Source organism: Drepanopeziza brunnea (genome assembly GCF_022702325.1).
Source record: "Drepanopeziza brunnea f. sp. 'multigermtubi' strain 214-2 chromosome Unknown ctg1, whole genome shotgun sequence".
Taxonomy (NCBI): Eukaryota; Fungi; Ascomycota; class Leotiomycetes; order Helotiales; family Drepanopezizaceae; genus Drepanopeziza; species Drepanopeziza brunnea.
The window spans coordinates 347,114-373,936 of record NW_027094064.1 but is presented as its reverse complement, the minus strand read 5'-3'; the positions used below and the strand labels follow the sequence as shown (position 1 = coordinate 373,936).

At 49.8% G+C, this 26,823-nt stretch overlaps 8 protein-coding genes across 8 annotated transcripts; 5 read left to right on the top strand and 3 right to left on the bottom strand.

The window, feature by feature from the left end:
- Positions 1-992: 992 nt before the first annotated feature.
- L3040_000066 (uncharacterized protein) lies at positions 993-2,309 on the top strand (the record flags this gene model as incomplete). Its single annotated transcript, XM_007295091.1, has 1 exon — positions 993-2,309. One exon carries the CDS (start codon positions 993-995, stop codon positions 2,307-2,309), a length of 1,317 nt encoding a protein of 438 aa, XP_007295153.1.
- Positions 2,310-4,048: 1,739 nt separating this feature from the next.
- On the top strand, positions 4,049-6,309 carry L3040_000065 (uncharacterized protein; the record flags this gene model as incomplete). Its single annotated transcript, XM_007295090.1, has 3 exons — positions 4,049-4,249; positions 4,354-5,478; positions 5,548-6,309. The coding sequence occupies 3 exons, from the start codon at positions 4,049-4,051 to the stop codon at positions 6,307-6,309; spliced, it is 2,088 nt and encodes a 695-aa protein (XP_007295152.1).
- Positions 6,310-7,496: 1,187 nt separating this feature from the next.
- Positions 7,497-8,550, top strand: L3040_000064 (uncharacterized protein; the record flags this gene model as incomplete). The annotated part of the gene is made up of 4 exons (XM_007295089.1): positions 7,497-7,608; positions 7,701-7,870; positions 7,962-8,196; positions 8,306-8,550. 4 exons carry the CDS (start codon positions 7,497-7,499, stop codon positions 8,548-8,550), a joined length of 762 nt encoding a protein of 253 aa, XP_007295151.1.
- A 1,033-nt stretch (positions 8,551-9,583) lies between these two features.
- Positions 9,584-10,309, bottom strand: L3040_000063 (uncharacterized protein; the record flags this gene model as incomplete). The annotated part of the gene is made up of 3 exons (XM_066155004.1): positions 9,584-9,664; positions 9,793-9,945; positions 10,232-10,309. The coding sequence occupies 3 exons, from the start codon at positions 10,307-10,309 to the stop codon at positions 9,584-9,586; spliced, it is 312 nt and encodes a 103-aa protein (XP_066013070.1).
- A 1,244-nt stretch (positions 10,310-11,553) lies between these two features.
- On the top strand, positions 11,554-12,462 carry L3040_000062 (uncharacterized protein; the record flags this gene model as incomplete). Its single annotated transcript, XM_007295087.1, has 2 exons — positions 11,554-11,668; positions 11,720-12,462. The coding sequence occupies 2 exons, from the start codon at positions 11,554-11,556 to the stop codon at positions 12,460-12,462; spliced, it is 858 nt and encodes a 285-aa protein (XP_007295149.1).
- A 3,311-nt stretch (positions 12,463-15,773) lies between these two features.
- Positions 15,774-17,021, bottom strand: L3040_000061 (uncharacterized protein; the record flags this gene model as incomplete). The annotated part of the gene is made up of 1 exon (XM_007295086.2): positions 15,774-17,021. One exon carries the CDS (start codon positions 17,019-17,021, stop codon positions 15,774-15,776), a length of 1,248 nt encoding a protein of 415 aa, XP_007295148.2.
- Positions 17,022-17,939: 918 nt separating this feature from the next.
- On the bottom strand, positions 17,940-20,678 carry L3040_000060 (uncharacterized protein; the record flags this gene model as incomplete). The annotated part of the gene is made up of 12 exons (XM_066155002.1): positions 17,940-18,199; positions 18,269-18,422; positions 18,498-18,708; positions 18,761-18,878; positions 19,005-19,020; positions 19,083-19,182; positions 19,269-19,545; positions 19,594-19,671; positions 19,734-19,770; positions 19,835-20,252; positions 20,361-20,566; positions 20,676-20,678. 12 exons carry the CDS (start codon positions 20,676-20,678, stop codon positions 17,940-17,942), a joined length of 1,878 nt encoding a protein of 625 aa, XP_066013069.1.
- Positions 20,679-21,595: 917 nt separating this feature from the next.
- Positions 21,596-24,947, top strand: L3040_000059 (uncharacterized protein; the record flags this gene model as incomplete). Its single annotated transcript, XM_066155001.1, has 8 exons — positions 21,596-22,862; positions 22,921-23,814; positions 23,873-24,202; positions 24,254-24,372; positions 24,505-24,516; positions 24,566-24,652; positions 24,700-24,733; positions 24,811-24,947. 8 exons carry the CDS (start codon positions 21,596-21,598, stop codon positions 24,945-24,947), a joined length of 2,880 nt encoding a protein of 959 aa, XP_066013068.1.
- Positions 24,948-26,823: the final 1,876 nt, after the last annotated feature.

The window sequence follows — 26,823 nt, the reverse complement described above, 5'->3', positions numbered from 1 at the left end:
AGCCAGGGCCGGCTAGCTAGCTAGCACTTAAATAGTCTAGGGTTATTATTCTAAGAAAATGATTACCGTACCGCCCATAACTCGATTGAAATGAAAGATATACAAAGTCCCAATATCTGCGTAACAATCTAGCTGATAATGAAAATGATTAGTGGAAAAGGCCAAGGAATGATTGTTCACATGTGACAGAACATTGCTTCCGATCGATAATGTGAAAAGATTCTTCGATTCGGAAAGCCGTCGATTTTATCCGTAAATATCCGTCCTAATTGAGAATTCATAAAAATGTCATGTACAAAAAAATAGGACCTTCGTTGGGGTTCACTATGCAGCTACTTACGGAGACCACATTTTTAGCAAGAAATGAATTTAGTAAGCTTTGCTCGCAAATTACTGCAACTCGGTAATGGTCAATAATCAATTGATCGAGAGCATGTCAATTAAGATATAAGCTATATTTGTCGCATATACGCTATTTATAAAGTATAATTTAACAATTCTGCCAGTTTTTGGCTGTGCCTGACAAGGAAGAAGGGCGGGTAGTACTGTAATTTACCTTTCGCACTTGCGTAAGGTGGGCCACCCTTACTCCTATCCTAAATTTGAGCCTCTTCAATCTCGGTTCAAATGAGCCCCCATGTGGTCGCTCAGAGCTTGGCTGGAGAAGTGGGCTGGCCGAGGGTTCCTGTTCTAGGTGCTCTGCTCAGCGGTAGGTATTCGCTGCGTGGTGGTCGAAGATATCGAGAATATAAAAATAAGTATATTGAGGTGATAAAAATATCTCGAGTATGTATGCATTTGTTTATATTTATCGACCGCGAAAGAGATTCAACGTAGATCCAATCTCAGGATTCCTTCTTAATCCCTCAAACTTCCTTCTCAATCAGCATTCGACATCGACACTCGACATCAACACTCGACATCGACGATACTCGACATCGACATTGACACTCGACACTTGACATCGACACTCAACATCAACTTCACTCATCATGAAGTACTCTCTTGTGTCCATCGCCCTCGCTGCGGAGGTCATTGTCCCTGCCACTGCCTTCCCCTTCGTCGTCAGTCAACCTGGTGTCGATTCGAGCCTGCTCGCCCGCCAGCAACCCGATGTTCTCCACGCCGGCGGTCTTCCCCCGTGTCCATACACACCGTGGTCGGATCACGTTCCCGCCGTAGGAATCTCCGAAAGGTTTCCATACAACGGTGCCAAGGATGGAAAGCCAGGAAAGGGTGTCGGGGGCTACCAGGTCCCGGCCGACGGCGACACAGACCACGAGTTCCGAAAGCCAGGTCCGGGTGATATCCGAGGCCCATGCCCAGGACTGAACGCTGCCGCCAACCACGGTTTCCTCGCCCGTGATGGGGTCACCACCTTCAACGAGCTCGTCGACGCTCAGCAGAACATGTACAACATGGGCCACGACCTGGCTGTGCTCCTGGCCTCTCTCAGTCTGATCACTCAGAGTGGTGATCAGGTCACCGAGCGCGTCTCCATCGGCTGCGATGCGACGAACCGCACCTCCCGCGACCCAGCCGTCACCGGCCCTCAGCCCGGTCTCAGCGGCCACAACAGAATCGAAGGCGACACGTCTCTCGCCCGCAACGACAACTACCTCGGCCACGGCGACAACGTCAGCTTTAACGGCACGCTCTTCAAGATGATGACCGACGTCACGGGCGGCGTCTACAACCGCGAAGGGATGGCCAAGTACCGCTACCTGCGCTACCAAGAGTCGCTCCGCGACAACCCCACATTCTACTTCGGCCCTCTTACCATGCTACTCTACGGCGCCGCGTCCTTCCTGTACGAAGTCATGCCCAGCGGCACAAACAACTACACCCCCGACAAGGCTACCATCATGACCTTTTTCGGCGTCACGCCCAGCGAGGACGGCAGTACCTACGTGTTCAACAACGACGAGAGGCTGCCCGCCAACTACACCAACCGCGTCGCGCCGTACGGCATCATAGACATCAACCGCGAGATCATCGCGCAGTACACAATGTTCCCGGTCCCGTTCCACGGAACGCCCGGGCCCGACGGCTTCGATATCACCAACCTCCGCAAGCCAATCGAGAACGGGAAGACGGCTCACAGATTAAGCCAAACCCAAAAATCAATCGCTGACAGCCTATCCCAAGTTTCAGTCCCGTGCATGCTGTATGAGCTCATGACCTTGAGCATTCCGACTGCGCGGCCCGGTGGCTTCCTTACCCCGGCTTTTGACAAGCTCACGTCCGTGATAACCTCGCTCACTTCGGATATGAAGAACTTTGGTTGTAATACCGCGCCTACCCAGTAGATTTGGTTATGGAGAAGGTATGAAAGATGATGGGGCTGGCATATTTAATGCTGCTGCTGCTGCTGCGGATCGCGCGGAGCTTCAGTCTGTTTGGTGTAATGGCATCGGTATTTTCTTGTGGCGTAATACCCCTGATGAAGAAGCGGGTGTCGGGTTGTTCCCGTTTTTTAAAAGCTCTCGATAATGGGTCGAACCTTGTATGGATATGCTGTAATGAGCCAAAAAAATATATATAATGAGAAAATTCAGCAAAAAAAATTACCTCCCTTCGTTTTCCAAGTCCCTGGGTCGCTCGCTCGACTGGTGACATATTTCGTCACCGACATGGCATCTGACAACTGATACCTTTGTTTCATTTCGATGGATCCTTGGTAATCGGTACGTACGTAATGATTGATACTTTACCTTACCTCACTTTCTTTCTTCCGTGGTAACTACTAGTTGTATATGGTAGTATACCGAGCGAGGAAATCGGGCCACAGCGATCGCATCGCGCTTTGGAGGGCTTTTATCGTCCGCTCGTGTGGGAATTTGAAGCTGGTGATTTTGAGGTTGAGCTGAGTGGACAGAGGATGTCGAAGTTGGGCTGAGGTTGTTGAAGTTGAGGTTGCAATGCACAAAATTCCGAAGCGCACCTAGCGTCGGCGTCGCGCTATGCATGCATGCATGCATAAAGCCTACCGCCACCAGCACGTGAGCAGAGTACACAACCACACTCTGTCGGTTGAGTTTGGATGCCCTTTTGGGAGGGGGGCTTGGCTTTTACCGAGCAAGAGAGATGGATACTCTTTATGTTAGATGACTTGACTTGTAATCCTATGCGGGTGCATATTTTCTGCTCTTTATCCCTCGTTTGGCGCTCGCAGCAGCACGGTACAGTCAGTAAGCGTAGTGATTACTCGAAGCATAAGATTGAAGTAGACTGATAGATAAAGATCCAGGTTTTCGCTCTACATAATGTCTACATAAGGGAACAAATTTTTAAAGTACGTATATTATCTAGCATCATATCGTATGAATGATATTGCCTTTATTATATCGATAGGGTTGTTCCATAGATTTGTTCATGGATAGAGGTAGTGCTAAGCGCAGTAGTAAGCGTCCTTTCCAAAAGCGAGGCTTGGCCAGCGAGGTATGCTGAGCAGATTATTTGCCGCTTCGATAGCTCGGGATCGAGGAGATGGGTCTTCGGTCGCAGGAAGAGGTTGCCTACTCCGTAAATATTGGCGGCGTTGGCCTGAAAAGGGGGCGGATGTATCGCTCGCTTGATCAAAATGCGTTGAGTTCTAGGAGTACGAGTAAGAGAGAAGCTTGGTGCATGTAAATAAAGCCATCTAGTTCAACACTTGCTTCTCGAGGGAGATGGTGGGAGGTTAAACAGCAGAAGTTGGGTTGAAGTGAAGGCAGGCAGCTCGGGAAAGTTAGAGAGGTCAGTAGTTAGAAATGAGGGCAAGATTTCTAGGCGATGATATGTTTGCGGGTGCCTTTACTGCTTGCTATCCACATCCAACATCTTTAAAATTCAATATGTCTTTGGATGAAAGGAAAGGGTGTCCAAAAGTGAATGTATCAATCACCCTTTCACCTTTACCAACACCAGCACTTCGCATTCACCCACAAGCGAAAAGAAAACAAGAAGAAAAAGATAACACCGACAAAACAAATCTTTCCGACCTTCATCCACCCTCTGTCTTACATCACAACCTGACACACCGACATTCGATCTGGTCTGTACCAAGATGTACAAACAAGATTCCCTCAAGCCGTCGCCGCTTAACCCCAACCGTGACGCCCCTAACAGCTTGGGCAGAGAGGACACGGGCGGCAATGAGAGCGACGCGTCTGACAGCTCAAGTGGTCTCGGGATTAATTTTTATGATAACCGCCGGGGTGGTCGACGCAGTGTTTGCTATGACAAGGAGGAAGCTGAGCAGAAAGACGTATGTATAAATCCTTGGCTGTAGCTTGAATGTTCCGGGCTGCGATCTCAAGACTGTTCCAGAGACCGAGATTCGAATATAGCAGAGCTAACTTTCCAGAACAGTATCAAGGCATCGCCGCTGTCTCTCAAGTTAAAGGCCCGCCGCAAGGAGCTGCAAGACGTCCATCAGGGGAGAGAGCGAAGCCCACCCATGACCACCTCCTCAACCCGCCCTCCGCGAGCACCCTTCTCCAACAAACCCCGCGCCTCGCCAACTTCGCTGCAAAGCTGATCCCCGAGCTCGGAAAGCCGTCGTCGGTGCTGCTTGACGAGCTGATCGAGGAGAACCTGAGAGGGCAAGCCGAGGACTTTGTACGCATTGCCAGCAGAGCGACGCCCGTGCGGGCCTTGTCGACGGCAGGCGTCCACTCACCACGCTCTGCCAGCAGAAGATCGGTTTCGGCGCCGGTAGCTCAGGGCCTGGGCCTTGACGTCCTAAGTGGAGGCGGTGGTGGCGTTGTACAGTTTATGGATGATGATGTGGAGACGTTGCATTTTCAGACCAGCCGCGGCATTATTGAAACAGCTCCACTGGCCCCCCTCTTCGAGAGCCCTTCATCGGCAAATCCAACGTTCGAGTCAACCTCAACCTCAACCTCAACATCAAAATCAACATCGACTTCAACGACGCAGACACAGATCCGCAAATTGAGCGCCAACTGGTCTAGTAGCCCGCACATTGGCAGTGTCACGGGCCCCAGATATCGCATCCAGAGCGCGAGAGAGTTGAGCGGGAAACGACTCGGCGGTGGTGCTGGCAGCGGATTCAGCCCTCATAGTTCTACGACCAAGATCAAGAACAGGAGTAGTAGTACCTCTTCTTCTTCTTATATTTCCAATTCGCCAAGTGGTCAAGGCCTTGCCATCGGCATTCCCGCGCCGGCGTTTAAAAACAAGCTTCGCATCCCCATCCACTCCAAGCCTTCTCCTGTCCAGGTCCAAAAGCGACCAGACCGGAGTTCAGAGCACCGGAATCGCGGCCCGGAGTGGTTCAGCCCCGAGGAACGTTTGGCCATTACAGAGCTGGTATTTGCTTCCAAGCTCAGCTGCGAGCACCACGTCAATTGCAGGACTTGCATCGAGCAGCAGTATTCGTACTACGAGAACAACGCCCTGCCGCCCACCATGGATCCCGACCAGAGACAGAAGATCATCAACCGGAACCGCAGTCTGAGGAACATCAAGAATGTACGTCTCTCTATCCTTTCCCCTGCTTACAATTGAGGGTTTATTGTATATCTAACAGCATATAAACAGGAACTCGAAGCCCTCGCTGAGACTGGTGCCATCAGCGATGAAGCCTACGATGCCATCATGAGCCACTTGCCCCAGGAATCCTCTCTCAACCGCGCAGCCTCAACACAAGCAGAAGCACAAGCTCCAGCACCTGTGCCTGCGCCAACCCCGTCTCCTGTCCCAACGGCAGCCTTCAACGCCCTCCAAGTCTCAGCAGACCCTCCCCCACCAGCCTACACCACACCCGCCCTCCCAAGCCGCGAACCCTCGGCGCCCCCGCCCAAACCCAAACCCGAAATCGCCAGAGCGACGGCCCTGTATCGCTACACCGAGCCCTCAGACTGCAACTTCGAGCCAGGTGACCAGATCGCCGTGCACGAGTACATGAACGCCGACTGGTGGCTCGGCAGGAACCTGCGCACCGGCAAGGAAGGCGTGTTCCCCGTCAACTACGTGCAGGTTCTGCCTGCGCAGCAGCAGCAGAACATGAACCCATACGGCGGCGCTTACCCCAACGAGAAGATGGGTGGTGGTGGATATCCCGGACAGTACAACCAACACCAGCCGCAGCAGATGGGCCCACCACCGGGGGCCGGACCCAGTAACCCTTACGACAGCAGCGTGCCTCCCATGGCAATCGCGGAGCAGCCAAGTGATGGTGGTAAGCAGCCGGGTAACAAAGGGTCCGAGATGGGCAAGAAGTTCGGCAAGAAGCTAGGCAACGCGGCGATCTTTGGGGCTGGGGCAACGATTGGTGGGAATATCGTGAACAGCATCTTTTAGATGTAGTTGTGGCTGGTTTTGAAGGGTTCGCGGGCTAGGAGTCTGGGACCATGGACTAGCTGACTGGCTTGCTTGCTTGCTTGCTGGTTATGGCTCCTACCCCTTTACTTGTCTGATACGACGGCGTTCCGGATCGATGGAGGGATTGAAGAGACATGTGTTACTATCGAAGGGGCTTTTTCGCTTGCATACATAGGAGCGTTTGAGTAGAGGTGGGTGGACGCCTCTTACTGCTTGTGCTTAAAGGGGAAGTCTTGCGTGCTGATATGGTCGGTCTGGATAATGTACTCTCCCTCACTTCAATTTACTTTTGCCTCTACTCTATGTTCGTGCAGAGTGAGGTTTGCCTGCCTGCTTGCTTGCTTGCTTGCTTGCTTGTATGCCTGCTTTTCGCTTGACGATAAGTAGTTGTCAATAGGAAAATTCAAGATAGTATGAGCAACTACCCGCGCTCTAGGGTACAGAATTCTAAAGGTAACTGATTAATGGCACGCACCACTCCCGTCATTCATTCATTCTTTTTTTCCGCTAGGCGCTATGCAATCCAAGCTTGATGCTGATATTGGTCCCGACATTCTAGTTGTACTCCATGGTTATTTCGACATTTCGGTGACTGGGCTGACTTCTTTACGATAGATGTGGTATAGATATACAGATGTAAAGGGAAGAGGATGAAGAAGAAGAGAATTCATTTTTGGGGGTGGGGTGGGGGGTTATTTTCTTCTTCTTCGGACTTCGTTTGGGGTTTGGCTTCTTCTCCGGGTTTTTGGGTTTTTTTTTTGAAAAGGATTGACTGACTGTGCTGCATGATGTGTCTAGCCAGCGTGTGAGTAGCAAGCAAGCAACGAGCTCCTGTCTTTGTTTTTAAATGATACGGTTATATTTCTTTGACGGGGTGTGTTTTGGTTTTTGATAGAGGGGTGTTGGTATTGGGGATTTACTTGTTTAACTATCGAGAAGGGGAAGTATGGGTATGGGAGGGATCGAGAGAGTGACGTAACCAAGTCTACCCCTCCGTAGGACCTGACTTTGAACTTTGTGCCTTTACTCACTTCACTTCAGATCATCCCACTTCAGCCTGCCTTGAAATTCAGTACCATCTTGGTTCCTTCAGCAAATAGAGTACCACAATAACAAACACTTCTGGTTTTCCTTTTTTTCTCCCGCTGGCAAAAAATTAGGCAAAGATGGCTCAGGCTCAACACGGACACAGCGCGGCGTGCTGCAGTATCCCTCCGATTGTCAGCAAGGGCTACGAGGGCAAGGGCCGCTGGGAGACGATTGCGGGCATGAAGACTTGTGCGTATTTCTCTCTTATTCTCCTCTCTTCTTTTATTTCTTCTTCTTTGCTGTGGTTCAAGATGCTAAGAGAAGATGGGATGGATGCACAGATGTTACTGGCCCTGCCGACGATAGCAAGGCGCTGCTGTACATCTACGATATCTTCGGCTTCTTCCCGCAGTCGATCCAGGGCGCCGATATCCTGTCTACCTCTGACAAGAACCAAAAGTACCAGGTGTTCATGCCGGACTGGTTTGAGGGCAACGCGGCAGATATCTCGGTGTGTCTCTCCTTCCCTACAACTCGCCAATCCGGGCCGATCCCTAGGATCTTCCAGCTCGTGCATCGCCATGGGCTAACAGCGTCTCTAGTGGTTACCTGCGGACACCGAAGAGAAGGGAAAGGCCTTGGGCAACTTCTTCCAAACGACCGGCGCGCCTCCCACGACCGCGAAGAAGATCCCGGGCTTCCTGAAGGAAATCGAGAAGCTGCACGCCGGCATCAACACCTGGGGTGTTGTCGGCTTCTGCTGGGGCGGTAAGATCGTTAGTCTAACGAGTGGAACCGACACGCCGTTCAAGGCCGCGGCGGAATGCCATCCTGCTAGTACGTTACTTTACTCTACCTCATTTTAGATACATTTTTTGGGTTCTCGGGAGAGAGATAACGTGATACACACGAATGGATGGCTAATGTATGCGTTGCGACAAAACAGTGGTTGATCCCTCCGAAGCCTCGGCCATCAAAATTCCGCTCTGCATGCTCGCCAGCAAGGACGAGCCCGCGTCGGACGTCGAGAAGTTCAAGCAGGGACTCAGCGGCGAGAAGCATGTCGAGATCTTTGGCGACCAGATCCATGGGTGGATGGCGGCGCGGGCGGATCTGGATGATGCGCGTGTCAAGGAGGAGTATGAGCGTGGGTATAGGACGCTGTTGGAGTTTTTCGCCAAGTACCTGTGAGTCCTTTGAGCTGGGCAGGAAAGTTACTCGGGCGATTGGTGCTGGGGGGTCGAGGGTTAGATGAGATGAATGCGGTGCGAAGCTTTAGTTGATGGGGATAATAGGTGGTAGCGATGATATTATGCACGACTAGGGAAGAGTTGATTGAGATTGGGATTTCACTCGCTTATTTACTCACTACCGAAATCGCAAGGAAATGAACAAAACATAAGAGAAAACATCATTCCTCCCAATTATTGCATTATGTAACCACAAAATTTTAAGTCTGTACTGGTATTCTTATCTGCCATTATGAACAAGTATTCAATCTAGGTAGGAATTCATCTTCATAATTCTGTCTCGCTTAACATGACAATCGTCGAAGCCTAACCAATTTCTCTTACAATTCATAACGACCATTATCCTTTTTTTTTTGTTCACTTTCTTTTTATCTCCTTCTTCTTATCTCCCTCACCTCCCTCCTTACCTGCCTACCTAGCCTCTCTCTCTCTCCATCAATCCATCCATCCATCCATCCATCAATCCATCCATCCATCCATTCATCCATCCATTCATCCATCCCTTTCTTCTCTCTCTCTCTCTCTCTCCACTCCTTCTTCTCTTCCTCCAAAAGAAAGAAGCCATCGCGGCCCGAGTACTTGATAACCTTTATTTAATTACGCATATCCTCCCATCTCCGTTCATCTCACTGCATATCCACCCCCTCCTAGCCTATCCACCCAACTCAACTCTATATCATTCAATGCCGTCTTCATCTCTATTTCCGTCCTTATCCGTTATCTAATTAACCACATCCCTATCTAGTTTTATTTGACTCCATCCTGGTCCGCTCCATCTCGCCGGCTTTCCGTTTGCCTTTCTATTCTATTACGCTTTTGGAGGGGAATGAATAGATGGATGGATGGATGGATGAATGAATGGAACGCACGTCATAGGGTGGAGATGGAATGAAATGCAATGAATGGGGTAAAGATGAATTACTTTTTTCTTCTTCTTCTTTTTTTACAAAAAATAAAATGGTATTGATTTTCTCTTACTGGCTGGCGACGACGGCGACCTCGGGCTCGTAGTAGATTGTCATGACGCCTTCGCTGCCGAGGGTTTTGACGTTTGTCTGTGGGGTGGGAAGAGAGAGGGGGGTGGGATGTTAGTGAGTGGAAGAATTTAAGCGAGGGGAGGAGGGGAGTTGGATGGATAAGGGGAGGAGGATGAAAGGATGGATTGGGGGGGGGGTTTACTCACCTTGAGCTTCTGATGCGCCTCGCACGCCTCGTCGTAGTACTTCATGTCGTCGAGGCTCCGGAACTCGCTCTTGGCCACGAGCGTGTAGCCCTGCGAGCGGGCGTCGGCGTAGGCGGGGCCGGCTTCGAGGGAGAGGATGTAGGGTTTGCCGTTCTGCAGGAGGAAATTCTTTAGAGAGAGAAGGATTTTTAGGGTGGGATTTGTCGGATTTTTGGGGATTTGTGTGATGATGTAGTAGAAGAAAGAGTCTGTAGACTAGGCACTAGCCAAGACGGAGGTATTATAGATGGAGGGATAGACGGATACATAGGGATATATTGATATATGGATATATCGAACCTCGGAAACGTCTTCTGCTTCTGGCAGAAAGGAGGGGTTGGTAAGAGATGAAAGGAGGGAAAGGAAAGGAGGAAGGAGAAGAGACTGATTTCAGACGTGCCTTGGTAGCTGTGGCTGCGAGCGTCTTGTAGCAGCCGAGCAGCTTCTGCTGGTTCTCGGCGAGGGGTATCTTGAACATTGTGACGCGGATTATCTTGGATGCCATGCTTGCTTGCTTGCTTGCTGCTTAGGCTCGGATTGCTTGAGGTGTTGAGGGGTGGGGTTTTGAGATTGTGAGCGGTTGTTGGTTTGGGATGGTACTGAATCTGAATGACAGCTTTTCGTTTCGAGTTGCTCTGCTTGAGCTTGATGTTTGATGTTATTGTTGATACTGAGGAAAACAAAGTGGAGGGATGAAGGAGCTTGAGGCATGAGTGGGATTTTTCACGGGATCCGAGGTGGTGAGCATAGAGTGGGGTCGGGGCTATACTAGACAAAAATCGGGTAGCGGTTTTTTATTCTGCTGTGATTTTTTTCCCCCTTCGCCTGTTATATTGTTTCTCTAAATTTTGGAAAGGGGATTTGAGCTTGAAAGTATAATATGAGAACGGGATTCCCGTCGAGGCGAGTTTCTTTCAGAATCGAAACCCGAAGGGCCCTTTGAACAACTAAACGTATGTTTTTGGGGAGGTTTTATGGAATCGCTGGCTGGACTCCTCCCAGGGTCCACTTGGTGAAAGCTTATAGGGCTGAAACTAGGTGCATACATTGAAAAGAGGGACCGATTTAACGGTTTTTTTCTGAATACAAAAGATGTGCATCGAGTTCCCACGGTAAAATTTTCAAAGCTCCACCGTAGCTATCGATTCGGTTGAGGAAAAGCTACGAAGTTGAAGTACTGTCTGTATAATACAGTCAGATCGGTACAAATTCCACCACTGGGTATCGATAAACGGGGAACCTTAAAAGGTCAAGGTGTTATTCAGAAGCGAACTTTCTTTGAGTTAGTATAGCAGGTCAGACGCTGCAGGTACAGTAGACCACGCGCTATTGGTACAGCGGATAAGGCGCTATTAGTACATCACCTTATGCGCTATTTGATCTTAGTATAGGCTTTCAGGCTTATATATAAAAAGTCCGTAGACCTCCCTCGTAGATCTTTAGACAACTCAATCACTTCTTGCTTTGTTGATTCCAGAGTGAATAACAAACAGGCGAGTCTATGCCAAGCAACCAGTAAGCGAATAGCGGGGTCTAGCGTGGTACTATCTTTAACCTCCGTACATCAATCACGACCTTTGACCTTCGGGCTTTGACTGGGACTCTGCCTGTTCACAAATTCTGTACCACTTTCTTGTCCACTATTCAACCTCATTCCCAACGGCCAGGACGGAGACTCGGTCGTCTGCAATCCACCGTACGACGTACAAGAATCAATTTATCATGGCGGCTATGGCAGGCGGATTGATAGACATCAGCAGGCCTGGCAAATACCCCATCGTGCTGAGTGATGCGCTGCTGGGCAAGACGTCCAAGGATATCTACACTGGTGTCAGATGTCCGTATTGCCTCACTCCCGGCCTGCACAAGAGACTGACAATAGGATTAGTTAACCACAAGCCCGATACATCATCATCCGACACCCCTTCGATCCACCTCCAACCCTCCGACTCCGACTCCGACCCTGCAAGCTACGACCTCTCCCTCAAAGACAACTCCGAGGAATACTCATACCAAGGCACGCGGACGTCGGGCGATGGTCAATATGTCCTCATATTTGACCCCGTCAAAGAACACTTTGTTATACATCGAATTGACTCGACATTTGAGATGAACATGGTCAGCACTCCATGGACCCAGAATACATCGAAGCTGCGATCACAATATCCCCAGCTGGAACCAGAGGTCAAGTCCCCAGCCCCACCAAAGAAGGCGTCAAAGGCCACAAAAAAAGATCCCACGAAGGCTGTGTTACCACGGAAGAAGGTCGAGAAAGCCAAGAAACCCAAACCTCCTGTCATTCGGGAACCTACACCAGAGCCACAGGAAGAGGAAGACTCAGACGATGGCCTCACCATCGAGTACCCCGAGGCGCCTACGAACTACCAACCCAAATCAACTCCTCTCTTCGATCGGCAGGTGAGCGATGAAGACGAAGATGCTGAAGGAGAGGATGACGACGAATTCGAGGAAGTGCAAGAATATAATCAGGACGTGGATCACTTGAAGCTGCCGAGCCCCGCGAACAATAATGCTGGACAATTGAGCGACGAGGACTTGGAGTTAGATCTCGAGGCCGAACTTGAGCAAGCTTTTAAGGATGGCGAGAGCAGTGAGAGTGAAGAGGAATGATGGGATGGTTATGGCTTTGGGCTCGATGTGGCGTTTTGGTCTTGCACATTTATCACCGTGATATTTTAAACCTATATCTGGATGGATCAAAGAGGCATCAGGCTGTTCAGGCTAGCAGTGCCTGGAAGTCTATGTCGGTGTTCGGGTGGGATACAATTACGATGTGCCATATTTGGCCATCAGAGAAAAGCATGCTGCTTTTGGGGATTCATAAGCCTGTATCTACCAATCTCTTTTAGATTTACTTGATTTTTAATCACTGGTGTCTTGATTGGACTTTCCCGGACGTTTTCTTCGCCCTATGGAATCAAATGGGTTTTCTACGTAGTCGGTCAGCTGTGTAACAGCATTCGCTCTTGTCATCTCATCGAGTTAGTTGTATAATACCTATAACAAATTATTAAGCGCGACTCGACGTGAGTGCGGGGGGCCCAGTACGGGTACTTCACCTAGCTCATTCTTTACGGAGTATTACTACTACTCGCAGCTGTATTAAAGTCGCTAGACGGATATTTGTAGTCTCCGCGTGAAGAGCGGATCGCCCTTTCTTTTCTTTCTCTTTTCTCTAGGGGTCCTCACTAGGGGTCATGCTGATTGATCTGATTGATTGATTGAATAGTTACTTGACTGAAAGATATGGTACGGTATGGTATAGATCTTCTTTGGGGGGGGGGGGAGGGGGGGAAGGAAAGAATTTGGTACTTCGCATATATATATATAAATATACCTTATATCAAGAGAACAGGCTACTACAGACTCTCCTTCTTATGCGATGCAAAACGGGGCTACAGAAATGCTGAGCCTGTACTTGTTTCATTTGTAGAGATTTGAAAGCGCGATTGTGATGAGGAGAGAGAAGAGAGAGAAGAAGATGAAAAGGGGAGGGGGGGGTTTCATTCAAGAAGTGATGAGATAGGATTGACGTTCGAAGAGAAGAGGCTCGACGATGGGACGACGAAGAGGCCGAGATAGTTAGATATCTTTACGGAGTCCGGACGGGATGTTGAAATTCGACGAAAGCAGCCGCTGCTGCAAATTCATTTACAGCCGTTACTGTGCACGATACGAGCGGGTAAGACGATTGATTCACTATCTATTGCACGGCTTACGAAGGATTCTGGCAGACGGCAGACGGCAGACGGCCGCGGGAGAGCGTTTGAGAAGCCATCACTCCGCTGAAAATTCTGAAGCTCGATCGATTTACCAAAGTCGGTTGCGGCATAGGGGTGGATACGAGAGCTAATTTTCAGTTGGAGGATATTTACCGCCCGCTACTTCGTATTTGCTCCAGTGGCGCTCAAATCCCGGCGATCTTTCTTTCTCTTTTTCGTTCGGTCGGTTTTTTCGCTTACTTGCACGGTATGCCTGTCGGAAGCGCAAGGCATGGTGTCTTTCGACACTGCGCTGGCAAATATATATAGGACAATAAGCTAGGAAGGGAATTGAAAGAAAGCTTTACGGAGTACAGCGACCGAAAAATAACGGATTTAGGAGAGCTGTTGTAAACGAAGGTGGAGTTGTTGTTGTTGTTGTTGTTGTTGTGTTTATTAACGCCAGGCGGGTGGTCGGTATGCCCGTCAGGGATAGGTCGTAGTCGGCGTGGTGGTCGAGATAAAGGAGAGGTCCGGAACCGTCGGGAAGCGAAAATCTTTCCGAAAAGTGGCCGCACAGCGATGATTCAATTCCGGCTCTCTAGACTATCTGCCGCAAGAGAGAGCTGGAGGTTCGTAAGAGGCATCTCGTACAGGTAAAGAATCGTAGCCTCCCGCCGGCGAGCAGGAGTCGAGGGGAAGAGCGTTAAATTGAGCTATATAAAAATAGATATTGAAGTTCCCCGAGATTGACTCGATTGAGAGCTTGAAAATCATATCATATTATGTCACGGTATCGCGAAGTGCGGAAAACGTACTCTTAGCTTGAGTTGCGAAGGGCCGTAAATTTTTGGATTTGTGGCCGGGCTGAAGCTTAGAACTATATTAGTCCTATAATTTACATCCTCTGTACATAGTTTTAGAACGGTTTAAGTAAGGTAGGTAGCTTTGACGCTCATAAATGCGACTATACAGCAAAGTCCGGAAAACTCACTTACCCCGTTAGCTGAAGTTGCGGAGGGCTGTAAGTCTTAGCTCCGTAGCCGGGGCTGAAGCTTGAAATCATACTATTCCCTCCCCATGAATACATGTCGAAAGTATAATTTCGCAAAGGATCTTACCAGGGCTTAAACCAATCAACTTATAGGAAATCAGCCTTGAAAGGTATATTTAGGTCGGTTTTTAGTCTGTGCCATGGAGTTGACAGGGCTTTGAGCCATTCAGAAATCACCGCTCTATGGTTTATGCAGTCAGAATGCGGATGGCACCTACAGTATCAAGTCTTTGCCTTGTCTTACGGGGAGGGACAGTGACAACACTGAAAACGACTGGGGGATTGTTGAGACTCTGACGACTCAGTACACACAGTCACTGTACCTCTTCGCCTGGTCTTGAGATCGATTCGATCCTTGACTCTTGACACCTCTCCGAAATGCCACCTCCAAAGGAAAAATGGCTTTGATCTAGATATCTCGTAAACCTCAGGGCTGGGCTGACTTTTTTTTGATTAAGGTATGGCTTTACCCTCGATCAAATCACGAAGGGCCCGGGTGACTGCTACAATGCCAACGGGAAAAAGCAGCTCGCTGATCCCTTTGGAGAATTTTTGCCGCTTGACAAAGACGCTCAGGTAAGTAAGTAGTAAGCATACATAAAATAAATAATCCCAGACCCTGATCTGAGAAGCGATCACTAATCACGCCGTGTCTTTAGTGCCTATTCAATGTCAGGGTGTGCACCCGTGATACCGTTTCCGAATACGGCAAAGGTAACGTTGAGCAATATGGCGAAAGCGGCACCTGGGACTAGATTCGAGGACAAAGCTACCTGAGCTTTTGCGGCATTACTTCGCCGGTATACTTTTGGAACCTTTTGAAAGCTTTTATTCAGTCGATCGTTTGGCACGTTGGAAAGCAGTAGCTCCTCGCTTGCCTAGGCGAAAGAAACCCTGTGGGTTCCTAGAGTCACGGCATAGCTCAGCTCAGGTCCAGCTTCGTGTTGCACTCTGGCAGTGGAAATGAATCCATTCTTCTTAGATATCATGTAGATATGTTTCTCTATTTAATGGCCTGATGGTCTTGCCTAAATGGATTTTCCCCAAAGAAATGTGTATATTGATACAGAGAAGCACTAACGAGATAGACTACCTAACATACTTACCCAACCCAACCCAAGGATAGCAGCACTCATGAAACAATCTGTCGTACTCCTCCGCCTCAATCAGGAACGAGATACGGGAAACGCATAGGGGAAACCCTCGAAGATGAAGCGCAAGGTCGACCTGCTGATCGGACAGAGCGCGCCCCCCGGCTCCCCCCTATTCGCCGGTCTGAGGCTCGCCGCGAAATTCGCCTGCACCTCATGGTGAGGCATGTCGACCATGAACAGGAACTCGAGATCTCGCTTGGCCCTGGTGCTGAGCAGGATCCGCATCCACAGCGGCATGGCGGGGAGGTCTTCTAACTCGTCAGCTTCGTCGTCGCCGTCGTCGTCATCGTCATCGTCGTCCCCCCGCGCGCCCTCTCCGCCGTGAACGGCGTGGCTGGGGGGAGGATTAGCAGGCGAGAAATAAGAAGGCTGGCCGAGTAGGAGCCGCATCTCTTCCACCGACATCTGCATGTTCGTTGAGAAGTTGAACAGGTTGTGGGCGTCCTCGTCGTCCTCGTCGGCAGAATCGCTCAGCGGCAGCGCAGGAGCAGGAACAGGGGCTCCGGGGTCCACGGTTCGTCGACACAAGGGGCAGTTGCCAGCTAGCTGGAGCCAATCCAAGATGCACTTTTCTCCAAAGAGATGTTGGCAGACGTTGAGCCGGACGGGCTGCTCACCCTCTTCGCCGCCCCCGCTCCACAGATCCGTCTTGCAGATGGCACAGTCGCGCTCCTCCCCGGGCTTGAGATCCCCGAGCCCAGCGACATGCGCGATGGCAGAGCGGAAGCGCTCCCGCTCGGCTCGCTCTCTGGCTCTCTCGGCCCGCCAGATGTGGAAGCGCATGTCGGCGTGCTCGATGGCCTTCTGGAGCTGCAGGATCAGCGCGCGCTCGGCGGTGCCCAGCGCCGCGGGCGTGTCCAGACGGCGCCAGAAGTCGCAGATGAGACGTCGCTGGATGCCGATCAGGAGCATCATCTCCGGCGGCGAATGGGCGGTCCCCACCGCGAAGATGGAGAGGCGCTCCGCCGAGTAGGTGGCCAGGTGCTGTTGCGCCCGGGCCCAGATCTTGGCCGTCGTGGCTTGTTGCGCGGCTCCGAAGACGAAACCGAACAGCTCCGGACCCTGGATCGGCTGTCCGCTGCTGGTCGGGATGGACGCGACGCGTGGATCCGGGAGCTGGAAGCACTCGGGACAGAAGAGGAGCATTGGGTAGCTCGTCGTGAAGATGGTCGTGTCCGCGCGACAGGGCGTCTGATCGCATGCGGTTGTTGTCAGAGAATGGCCACACTGTGGGTAGGTGGTGATGTGCAAGTAGCACATGATTTCGGTGAAATAACTAACCTTTCTGTGAGTGAAGGGAGTTTTTCCCCGTGCGGTGATGATCGGTGGTTTGCGAAGATGTTGCAGTGCTTGCAAATTTGCTGAAGAATTGTCTGTTCTGAAGATTTCAGAGCGCCCACTTGAGACTATTATGTAGTTGATATTCGAAGCTGTTTTTTTCTCAAACACAATCAGGCGAACAGTTGAACTTACGGCATCAATCAATCCTATTGATCTGTTCTCAGGCAGACAGACAATGCACGCTGGTTCATCACAGCCGTTGCAGTATAGAACAAAGAATTCATTCTTGTCCCTTGAAGAAGATTTGTTCTATAAGAGAGACAAAAGGACAGATATTAAGTCGAAACGAACAATGGATACAATGCCCATGAACAAATTCCTCGGAGCTATTGTGCACGAAATGAATGGACTGTTCCGCAGGGTATCGACGTCACATTTTCGAATGAGATCAAAGACATCTCTGACATCGACACGGTCCAAGATATCAGATCCGGATAAAATAGTTGAAACACTGACTTTGTTTGCTATGCTGATGGATGGTCGTCCCAACTCAAGCATAGCGTAACACCCGCAGCCGAGTCGGGAAAAAGCAGAATGAATAAACTTCAAATTTCGACGACTTTAATTCTGGTTCTTTGATTAAATTGCACGACGTAGGGATTCGAAAGTACGGCGCATCATAATGCAAGACACGCACCGGAGAAACATAATTGTGACAAAAGGAAGGAATGACATATGACTGCAGCGCATACCCGGCCGCGAGTTGAGTGAAATCTCTCGAGAATTCGCACCGAATATATATAAAAAAAGGAGGTAACTCACCTCATTAAAGTTATTAATGACAAAGATCGACGGGGGATCAATAAAAAGAGAGTATACAGCAACACGATTGATACCTTAACCTGTGCCTGGCCGAAAAGCGGCAGCGATGCTAATCTGGCTCGTCTGCCTGACCTGACCGTTCTTATTTGGCGGAAACCTCGCCTCATATCGCAGATCCCGGCCTTCGACGACAGGGACGAGATCATAGATGACTTCATAGTAAGCCTTGCGTCGCGCCGCACCGCGAGCGCCCCTCGCGGGCACTTTGGGCTGAATGCGGCCCTCGTCTCTGAGGAACGTCATGTCGACGATGATTCTCCCGACTTCCTGGGCTTCTGTCCGGCTTGTCAGTGAGTGACTTTGCATTTGCAAGACGCCGACTTCTTCTTGCGCTGAATACGTACGTCGGTTCACCTCGTGGTCCACGCCGTAGTGGGATTTGGTATCTTCGTCGTTGGCGTAGAGAATCTCCTCGCATCTGAACTTGTCGGCGTCGAGATCAAATGCATGGATACATTTAAACGGACTGTAACGAGATACTGGAGGAATGATATCTCCCTAGAAGGAGATCAATAAACGTCTTGAACATTCGGGGATTTGCGGCTCTTTGGCTCCTTTGAGGGGTGGGCTAACCTTGTGCAAAAAGTAGTCAATTACAGTGACGTAGGGGTTCTTGTCGAAACGATCGATAATGGGTTTGGTTTCCTTGTGGCCAGGAAGATCCACGCGCCTGGGTAGATATGGCTCGATCCGAAGAAAGCCGTAACTTGAGTAGGCCTGCCTGCGGGGGCCTTGGTCAAGATTCAATGCTCGCAGAGCGGCCCCAGCAGCTATTGCTGTGACACTGGGATTCCCATCAGCATTTTCTTTCGTAGACTGGAGGCAGGATCGCTCACCTCTCTTGCTCGTTGATCGTGATAAGCTCGACATCGTAGGGCAAATTCCGCTTCCGCGGAAACTCGGCGAGATATTCCCTCAAGTAACTGCGCAAAGAAGGAGCGGCTCCGAAACCACCTATTGGGCTAGTTAGAAAAATCGTTCAAGAGGACCAAGATACAAGAGTGATTATATAATCATGCTGAAGGTAGACGGGGTCACGACCCTAAGGCATTGAGTATTCAGGAAGAAAGATGTACCGACCTATTAGAAACACTTTCTGAGTATCGTTAGCAAGGTTTTCTTGATTGGTCGTATCTAGGCCTGGGAGTGAATACTTACCTTGATATTCGTGCCCTGAGACAAGGCACCTTCGAGCTGGTCTTCCAACACTCTGCTTGTGCGTTCCAACAAAGGCAAGAAAATCTTGATGTAATCATCTCTATGGCAAGCTATTAGCATTACACAACGGGAGCAGATGAGCGAGCGAAGCTAATTCATTTGCGTCACTTTGAAAACAAAACTCACTGTTTCATGAGTATGTAATTTCTTCGGAAGTTCTTGGGAGCAAGACCTTGAGTACGTCTGATATCATCCCCTTTCAAACCAGGGATTCTGACTTCACCCACTGGCCTCTTCGAAATGTCGATCTTTCTTTTCTGTCGGTCTTCGAACTCTGGTACTGCTAGCCTCACGATGTCTTCTCTGGTCTCACCATTGCAATCGAGATAATCTTCATCCTCGAGCCGTTCCAACAGCCTAGCTTCGAAAGCATCATTCAAATAGCTGGCCCCACAATTGTCTCCTGAATAATCGGTTAGAGAAAATCTTGGAAAGGATGCGTTGAGGTTACCAATAGGCTTTCCAACCTCTACATTCAGACGTAGCGGATAGCTATTGGTGACGGTATAAGTAACCCCATCCACCGTACCTATCGAAGACGATCCGCCAATTAACACTTAGAGTACCAAGTCGAGCATAGAAATGACCTACCTCCGCCGCAATCTAAAATAGTGAAGCTTTCACCAGCCTACTTTCGTCAGTGACGCATAAACAAATCGGAAATTTGCCTGTCCTGTATCCCACCCACTTACCAGCATCGTGTGAGAATTTCCTAACAAAAAAGTTGCTGCAGCCTCCGGCTCCGATACAATGAAGAGTTGTGCCAAAGTACCAAACTTCGTTCTATCGATCGCTTCTTGCATGGAGGCCTGGAAAATTCTCGAAGCTCGTGGCGACCAGATGATAGGAACCGTTATAGAGAATGACACGGGGCAGTCGTCGCTTAGATCCTCGAGCTCTATTAACTGTTGCCGTGTGTGGCTAAGAACATTAACAAGAAAATCCGCGATCACATCCTGGGCGTCATCCAGATTGACGCCATCCGTTTTACTATGTTTCCGAATAGTGCGTTTTCCGATGAGGAACTCTAGTTGAGGGCGAAGCATCTTGCGATCGCCCGCGGTGTGTTTGCTATCTACTAACATGAGTTTTGCTCGTTGAACGTGACCCCTGAATCACCAAGTTAGTCCGTCTCAACTAGAGTGTTTATATGTATCAAATTTATGGCTTTTGACGTAGTGGAAGGCAAGTACCACTCGTGATCTCTTTTCTTCTTACATTGTACCGCGTTCGATATTTGCAGCATACTTCTGATGCGTTGCTTCATAGCCCCAGAGGTGTCCTAGAGGCTCCTCGTAGCTTGAAGCAGAAAAGGCTCTGCTTCTGGAAACGGGATGGTTAATCGGCGCTTTGTCGTCGTCCTCGGATCCAGATTCGTCGCTATCGTGATTGGAAACTCTGAATATTGGAACAGGCGAGTAGAACTTGTGTACCAATGTGTCAATCAGCACAGTAGGAAGATGTCCGCTCCGTATGTACAAAGCAGAACCAAAAAGCTAGAGAATATTTTTAGATTTGTGAAACACTACTTACCATCTCGGTAGGCACTTGTGCCCTGGCTCCTCCATTGCCATCTTCAGGCCAATTGATCTTTACAAAAGCCAGGAGTCAGTATGTACAAGGCCAGGAGTTGAGTATTGAATCGGGATAAGGAAAGGCACTAGAATGGTGAGAGCACTATAGCAACAAGAATTCAAGTTTATCGGCTCTCTGAGTACATACTATATTCTTCACCTCCCTTGAAGAAAATCGTGGGGTTTTGTCATCAATTGCATGGACAACATAAGCGACTGAAGTAAAAGTGGTGCCATAGTCGAGCCCTATAACAAATTTGCGAGGCCTCTTTTTGGGGGGTTCCTGGCCCAGCTCGTCCTCGGCATGAATCAGCGTGGCACCCTCTTGTTGCCTGTGCGCTGGAATTGAAGCGGGCCGTTTTGGCTGTTGACTAAAGGTAGATCGCGATATCCCAGATGATCTGGCTTGGGCGGGCGTAATTACGCGTATGGTTTCCATGAGGAAGACAATGACTATCGTCGATGAGGTCGACGACAACAATGGACGTCAAGTGTATGGTTCGGGGAAGGTTTGGGGAGAAAGCAAGGAGGCTTGTTTTGCTGAAGAGGCTCCAAGGCGAAGACCCTTTGTTTACATTGGGTTTTCGCGTTTGTGTTGAGTTTTAGCCAAGCCGGGTAGCTTCAGGGGTAAGGGATGTAGCAAACCACTGAGAGAGCAAAGAAATTACGAGGATCCATATAAACCGAAAGCTAAGATGTATTTACGGTGTGTAAGGTATTTACAGTATTTACGGTATATACCTTACTCCATATAGGCACTCTTCCAGCCTTCAGCCTTCAGCCTTCAGCCTTCAGCCTTCAGCCTTCAGCCTCCAACCTTCAACCTTCAACATCGACCTCTCGTCCCTGTTGGGTACATATCGGCGTATCTCCTCGAACATGAAGCAGGTGTGGGAAGATGAGCATGACATTGCTTTTCTGGCATTTCTCGACTTTGCCTTAGAGCGTGGGCTCGACTACAAGTCCATCAGAACCCGTGTTATTCCCGTTATCGAGAAGCTTACTGGTACTACTTTTAATGAAAAGCAGATTTCAAGGCGCACCTCTACAATTTTAGGACGCGATAAATCTGACAGAAGCAACACGATAAAGTCTGATGGACTGAAAAAAACGGGCTCATCGTCGCTTCATGGTCTAAGCGATGAAATGCGGGGGAAAATACGTGCTCTGGTTGAGGATTTCCGGAAGCAGGAGATACAAGGAAGGTCAGATTCTGAGCATACTAATACCGCAACTCCGCGAGACAATAGTAAAAATTTTGCCCAAACCGGCCTTGAGAATCAACAAGTCCATCTTGAGGGTCCGTCCCAACGCAGTGATCAGGGCCCTCTGGAATCCGACCTGCGTCCGCCCAAGATTGTGCAAGCGACGACTTCACGGCCTAGCACTCCACCGATCGAAACACCACTGGCAGGTCGTCGGAATTCGACTGTCGATTCTGGACTGGTAGAGAAACATACTTCCAGCGAAACAGATGTGCTGTCATTGGCAGATGTGCGTAGAATGCACAAAGAGGTGGTGGCTCGGTTGAAGGCTGAGGTTACGGCCGTTCGAGCTCAGTGGCAGCGCGAAGTCGACAACTATATACAAGAAGCCAAGCGCCGTAGACGAATCGAGTCGGAACTTGAAGCTGAAAACACACATCTAAAGACAGCGCGCGAAGAGCGACAAAAAGCTGGGAGAGGCCCCTTGGAGGAAGCTCTGTTCAACAAGGACCAAGAAATATGGCTGTTGAAGCAATCAAACCACAAGATGAGAACATTGGCAGGTTTCGCTAGAAGAACTGAACCGAAAAGAAAGTCGTTGGAACAGAACGAGGTCAAAGACGCAATCAATGCAATGGAGACAGAGTTACAATCAATCCTGCATGGCCACGACTCATCTACTACCTTGCTGCACCCTGAATTTGGTATTGAAACTGATATGGCAAACCTCCTACGAGTTATGTTCCAGGAAGACACTGACAATATCGATTCACCTGGACAGCTGCTGAAAAAGTTGTTGGAGTGTGGTCCGCTGAAAGTCGTGCGAAGTTTCGCGGTAGCTGCCCTCTATGAATGGGTATTCGCCACGGACTTTCCGAGCTTCAGTAGCGATGAATCCCATCCTTTTCTCAAGGAATACCGGGATGCAGTCTTGATTCATGGTAACTTTCTCTCTCCGCTGGAATCTCCTTGTGTCTGCACTAGCACTAACTTGAATAGATGGCTGGACTTGTCTCCGCAATCTTGAGCTAGTAGCTTACAATTCTCTCATTGACAGCAATGAGTTCAGAAAGGCCACACTACCCAGACGGTCAGATGAGCTAGCTTCCCGTCTCTCCAAGGCACTGGCTCCGCTCTTTCCCCGGTCAACTGACGTAGAATCAAACGCAAGATTCGAGACCTGGGGTCAAGAACAGGATATTTGCGAAGACCGACGTTTTCGATTCACAGGGTTGTTCGATGCTGCTTTGCAATTAAAGGCAAGGACAGTAGCCACCGATGAAAGATATGAGTTTGTTGTCCACCCTCCTGGCACCTTAATCACCGAGCCAAGGACACATGACGCTCCGGATTTGCACTCAAAAGACAATACCTGCTCCTGGCTACAAGCTTCCTTGTATACCTACGTTGGAGATCCATCTGATCCACCTGATCTACTTGCGGATGCCCTAATTCAATCGAATAACTTCATCTCCAATATCAAAAACAAGCAGGCAAGAAAGCAATTTTTAGCAGAAACCAAGTTGGTGATTTCCGAGTCGGGTGATGCCGGAACAGATGTAATCGAGGATTCGAGGGAAAATTCGTTGGACGTAGAACTAATGAATCAATGGGCATACGCCCATGGTGCCATCTCATCGCCAAACGATGGTACGGCCCAAAAACGGCCAGATGAGGAGCTTGACCAAAGCCCCGCCAGCAAAAGAGTCAAGACCATACATCGAGCAGACGAGGAGTACGAGGCAGAAGAGTCTGATGATACCGAGGAGGCAATTTATTCGCCGCCTCGACCAAAGCTTACAAAGGCTGGCGCGAAGAAAGCCTCCAAGTCTTGTCCTAAATGTAATAGATCCTTCGCCAGTGCCGGAAATGCTACTCAACATATGCAAAAAAGTGAGTGCCACGCCCAAGCCAATATTGGAAGATCACTGGGCTCATTTCATTCCCCAAGGTGCCTGCGTGCTATGTGAAGTTTGCAAACAATATATGTCACGTCGAGCGCTCAAATCGCATGAACAAAAAGCACACCCCGACGATCCTAAAAGAAGCGGGAGTATTGGCTCCGACAACAATCCCGGGGACAATGCTCACAACGGCGCCAAAGATACGGATGCGGGTACGCCTTCAGTGGAAAAACCGAGTCGGTCACTAGCTACAACCACCGACGATACGGAAAGCGAATCTTATGAGACAGACATCGCAGATCCAAAAGCGGTCACATGTGAGTACTGTGGTAGCACATTTCAGTGCGAGGGGGATTATCGGCATCACTTAGACCAGGGTAAGATTTCCAAAAACCATCTAGACAATGATTGCTGACTCTGCTCCCTAGTGAGCTGTAAAGAACACCAAGATGCCGAGTCCGACCTCGCTAAAAAGATACCACAACGAAAAAACCCCGTGAGTAATGCTGCGCAGAACCCTGAAATAGCTTCTGTGGAGGAAAATATGGTACCTCAAATCTCGGCACAGACAAAGCAGGGAGTCTGTTCCATTGGTTGAAAGTAACAGTTTTTCCCTGCGAAACGGGGGAGAACTTAGTTTAACCTAGCTTAACCTACTCGGTGCCGGACTACAAACGAGTTGAAAAGCGTGGTGAGTCTCCTGTATTGCTGGCTGGCAATTTCCCGCTGATCATTTTCAGTCCAAAAAAATCTGCACATGGATTCTAGGCTCTGACAAAAACCCAATATTCTCAACTATGATCGCGCTGGCTGGCTGCATGCATGGCGTATTTTTAAAAAAACCCCTTCCAAAACGTTCAGCAGATCTCAGCAGAATGTCCATATCTTCTTCAAACATGAGCGCTCTAGTAAGTTGGCATATGCCAAGTACAAGATGCTCCTCCTGTATTTTTTTTAGCTAATGCGAGCTTGTTGTGAGTTTTAGCAACTACGCAGAATAGATCCGAAGCCAGGTCGAATGGCAGATACCTGGCCTCGACGAGGATTGACCACGTCTTTCGCACCCAGCAAAAGAACCTCGTCATCCGCGATTTGGGCCGCGAGAAGCCGCGGAGGTCCTGATGAGTTGGTCCGGGGGGTCGAGTCGAAGTCGAGCTTGACGCGGCTCGCTCGCCAGATAAGGGGTGGGGGGGAGCTCCGCGAGCCCGCGTGATGCGCGATACGCTGGTGTTCTGGGCTGATCTGATGAGACGAGATGATGCACGCCCATATTTCTGGACCGCTCGCGTTTTCGTACCTGATCGGACCGGTTCTCGGGCAGGTTGAGGAAGCAGTCAGTTTGGAGCAGTAGCAATCATGGAATCTCGTTTCATCTTTTGGAGCGGGGGGGGGGGGGGGGGGGGGGGGGGGCAGCAAAATGCCGCAAACAGCTCCCCTGCTACATGTATGTGTTGGGCACCGAACGATGGATGAGTTGTCTCGCCCTTAGGCAAAGAGTGATCACAAGATGGATACACGATACTCAGCCAGTGACAGACACATGGGCGACGGACTTCTCCCTTTCCTGGTTCTTAACTGGGGGTGCAGAATAAGCGCAAGACGGAAGTGGCGGCTAGTCTGTTTATCGAAGGGGGTTCTGGGGCTGGAATGGCTTTGGAATGGAAAGGAGTATATTAGATCCATCAATGTGTATGAATGAGAGATTGCTGTCTTCATTCGGCTGTAAGGCTAAGTAAAAAAAAAAAAAAAAAAAAAAAAAAAAAAAAAAATTAAATTAAGAATGCGAAAGCACGTGCGAATGAGAGGGAGCGCATCGGAACGAAATACGAGAAGGCCAGCAAGGATCAATCAAGCGAATGTCAACAAAGACCCCCCCCAAAAACAAATTCAGCAGCGCGTGAATAAGATGCTCCATCGGCACATTTTTCAAGACCTGCTCTATACGTCTCAGAAAATTCCTACATTTGCAAGTATTTACATCCAGGAACTTCATCAAGCAAGAGAGTCCGCGAACAGGACGGTCCGGGGGTACTCCTTCCTCAAAGGGGTCCTCCTCACGGACCAAGTGCCGAACCGAACCGAGCCGAACCGAACCAAGCCCAGCTCCTTAAGCTCCTCAACCCTCCCCGCTCGAGATTTCAATTTTCCTCGCGTCCAGACCCAGCAGCGAGACCAGCCACGGCGGCGGCGGCGGCGGAGGAAGTGAAGCTGCCGCCGCCGCCGCCGCCGCCGCCATCTGGGCCATCCGCACCGTCCAGCTCGAGGTGCATGTACCCGGCCAGGATGCGAAGTCGCGCCTGCACTTACATGGGTCACGTTCTCGTTCTCGTTACCTCCCTCCCTCCCTACCTACCTACCTACCTACCGCCTTGGATTCACACCCCCAAGCAGCGCGAGCCGAACGCGTATCTCAGTCGCCCCAGCGCGAGCAGAGCCCCGTACTGGAGAGATGGCGAGGGGCCGTCTCGGGTGGGGTGTTTCGCGAATGACTTGAGGGATAGCTGCAAGGAGATCGCGGGTGTGGGTGTCGGGGTTCGGAGGCTGGGAAGGACCTGCTTCTCGAGCTGGTCGGCGAGCGTGTGATCATCGGAGGGTGCGAGTCGTTCCGAGGTGGTGAGCTGCGTCAAGGGTGGTTGTTTGGCCACGTTGGGCACGTTGGCGGCGCTTTTGGGCCTGTTTCGCGAATAGTGACTTGCTGGGCACCGTTCGGAAAATCGGATTCGGAGAATATGGTTGCTTTAGTATGCTATGAGGGGTGGCGGCGACCTTGACAGCCAGCAAGGCAGTGAAGATATATACTGCGGGAATGAAATTGGGCGGACTACGCCCAGTGGACAGAGCCGAGAAACAATGGACGAAGCTCGAAAATGCACAAGTGAAAGTAAGACAGCAGGTATGTCAAATATTACGATTTGATACTCTTCAGGTATCGTAATCTATGGAAACGCGCAACTTCTTATTTCCCCCAGAGCCAAAACCAGTCTATACGCGAACGCCG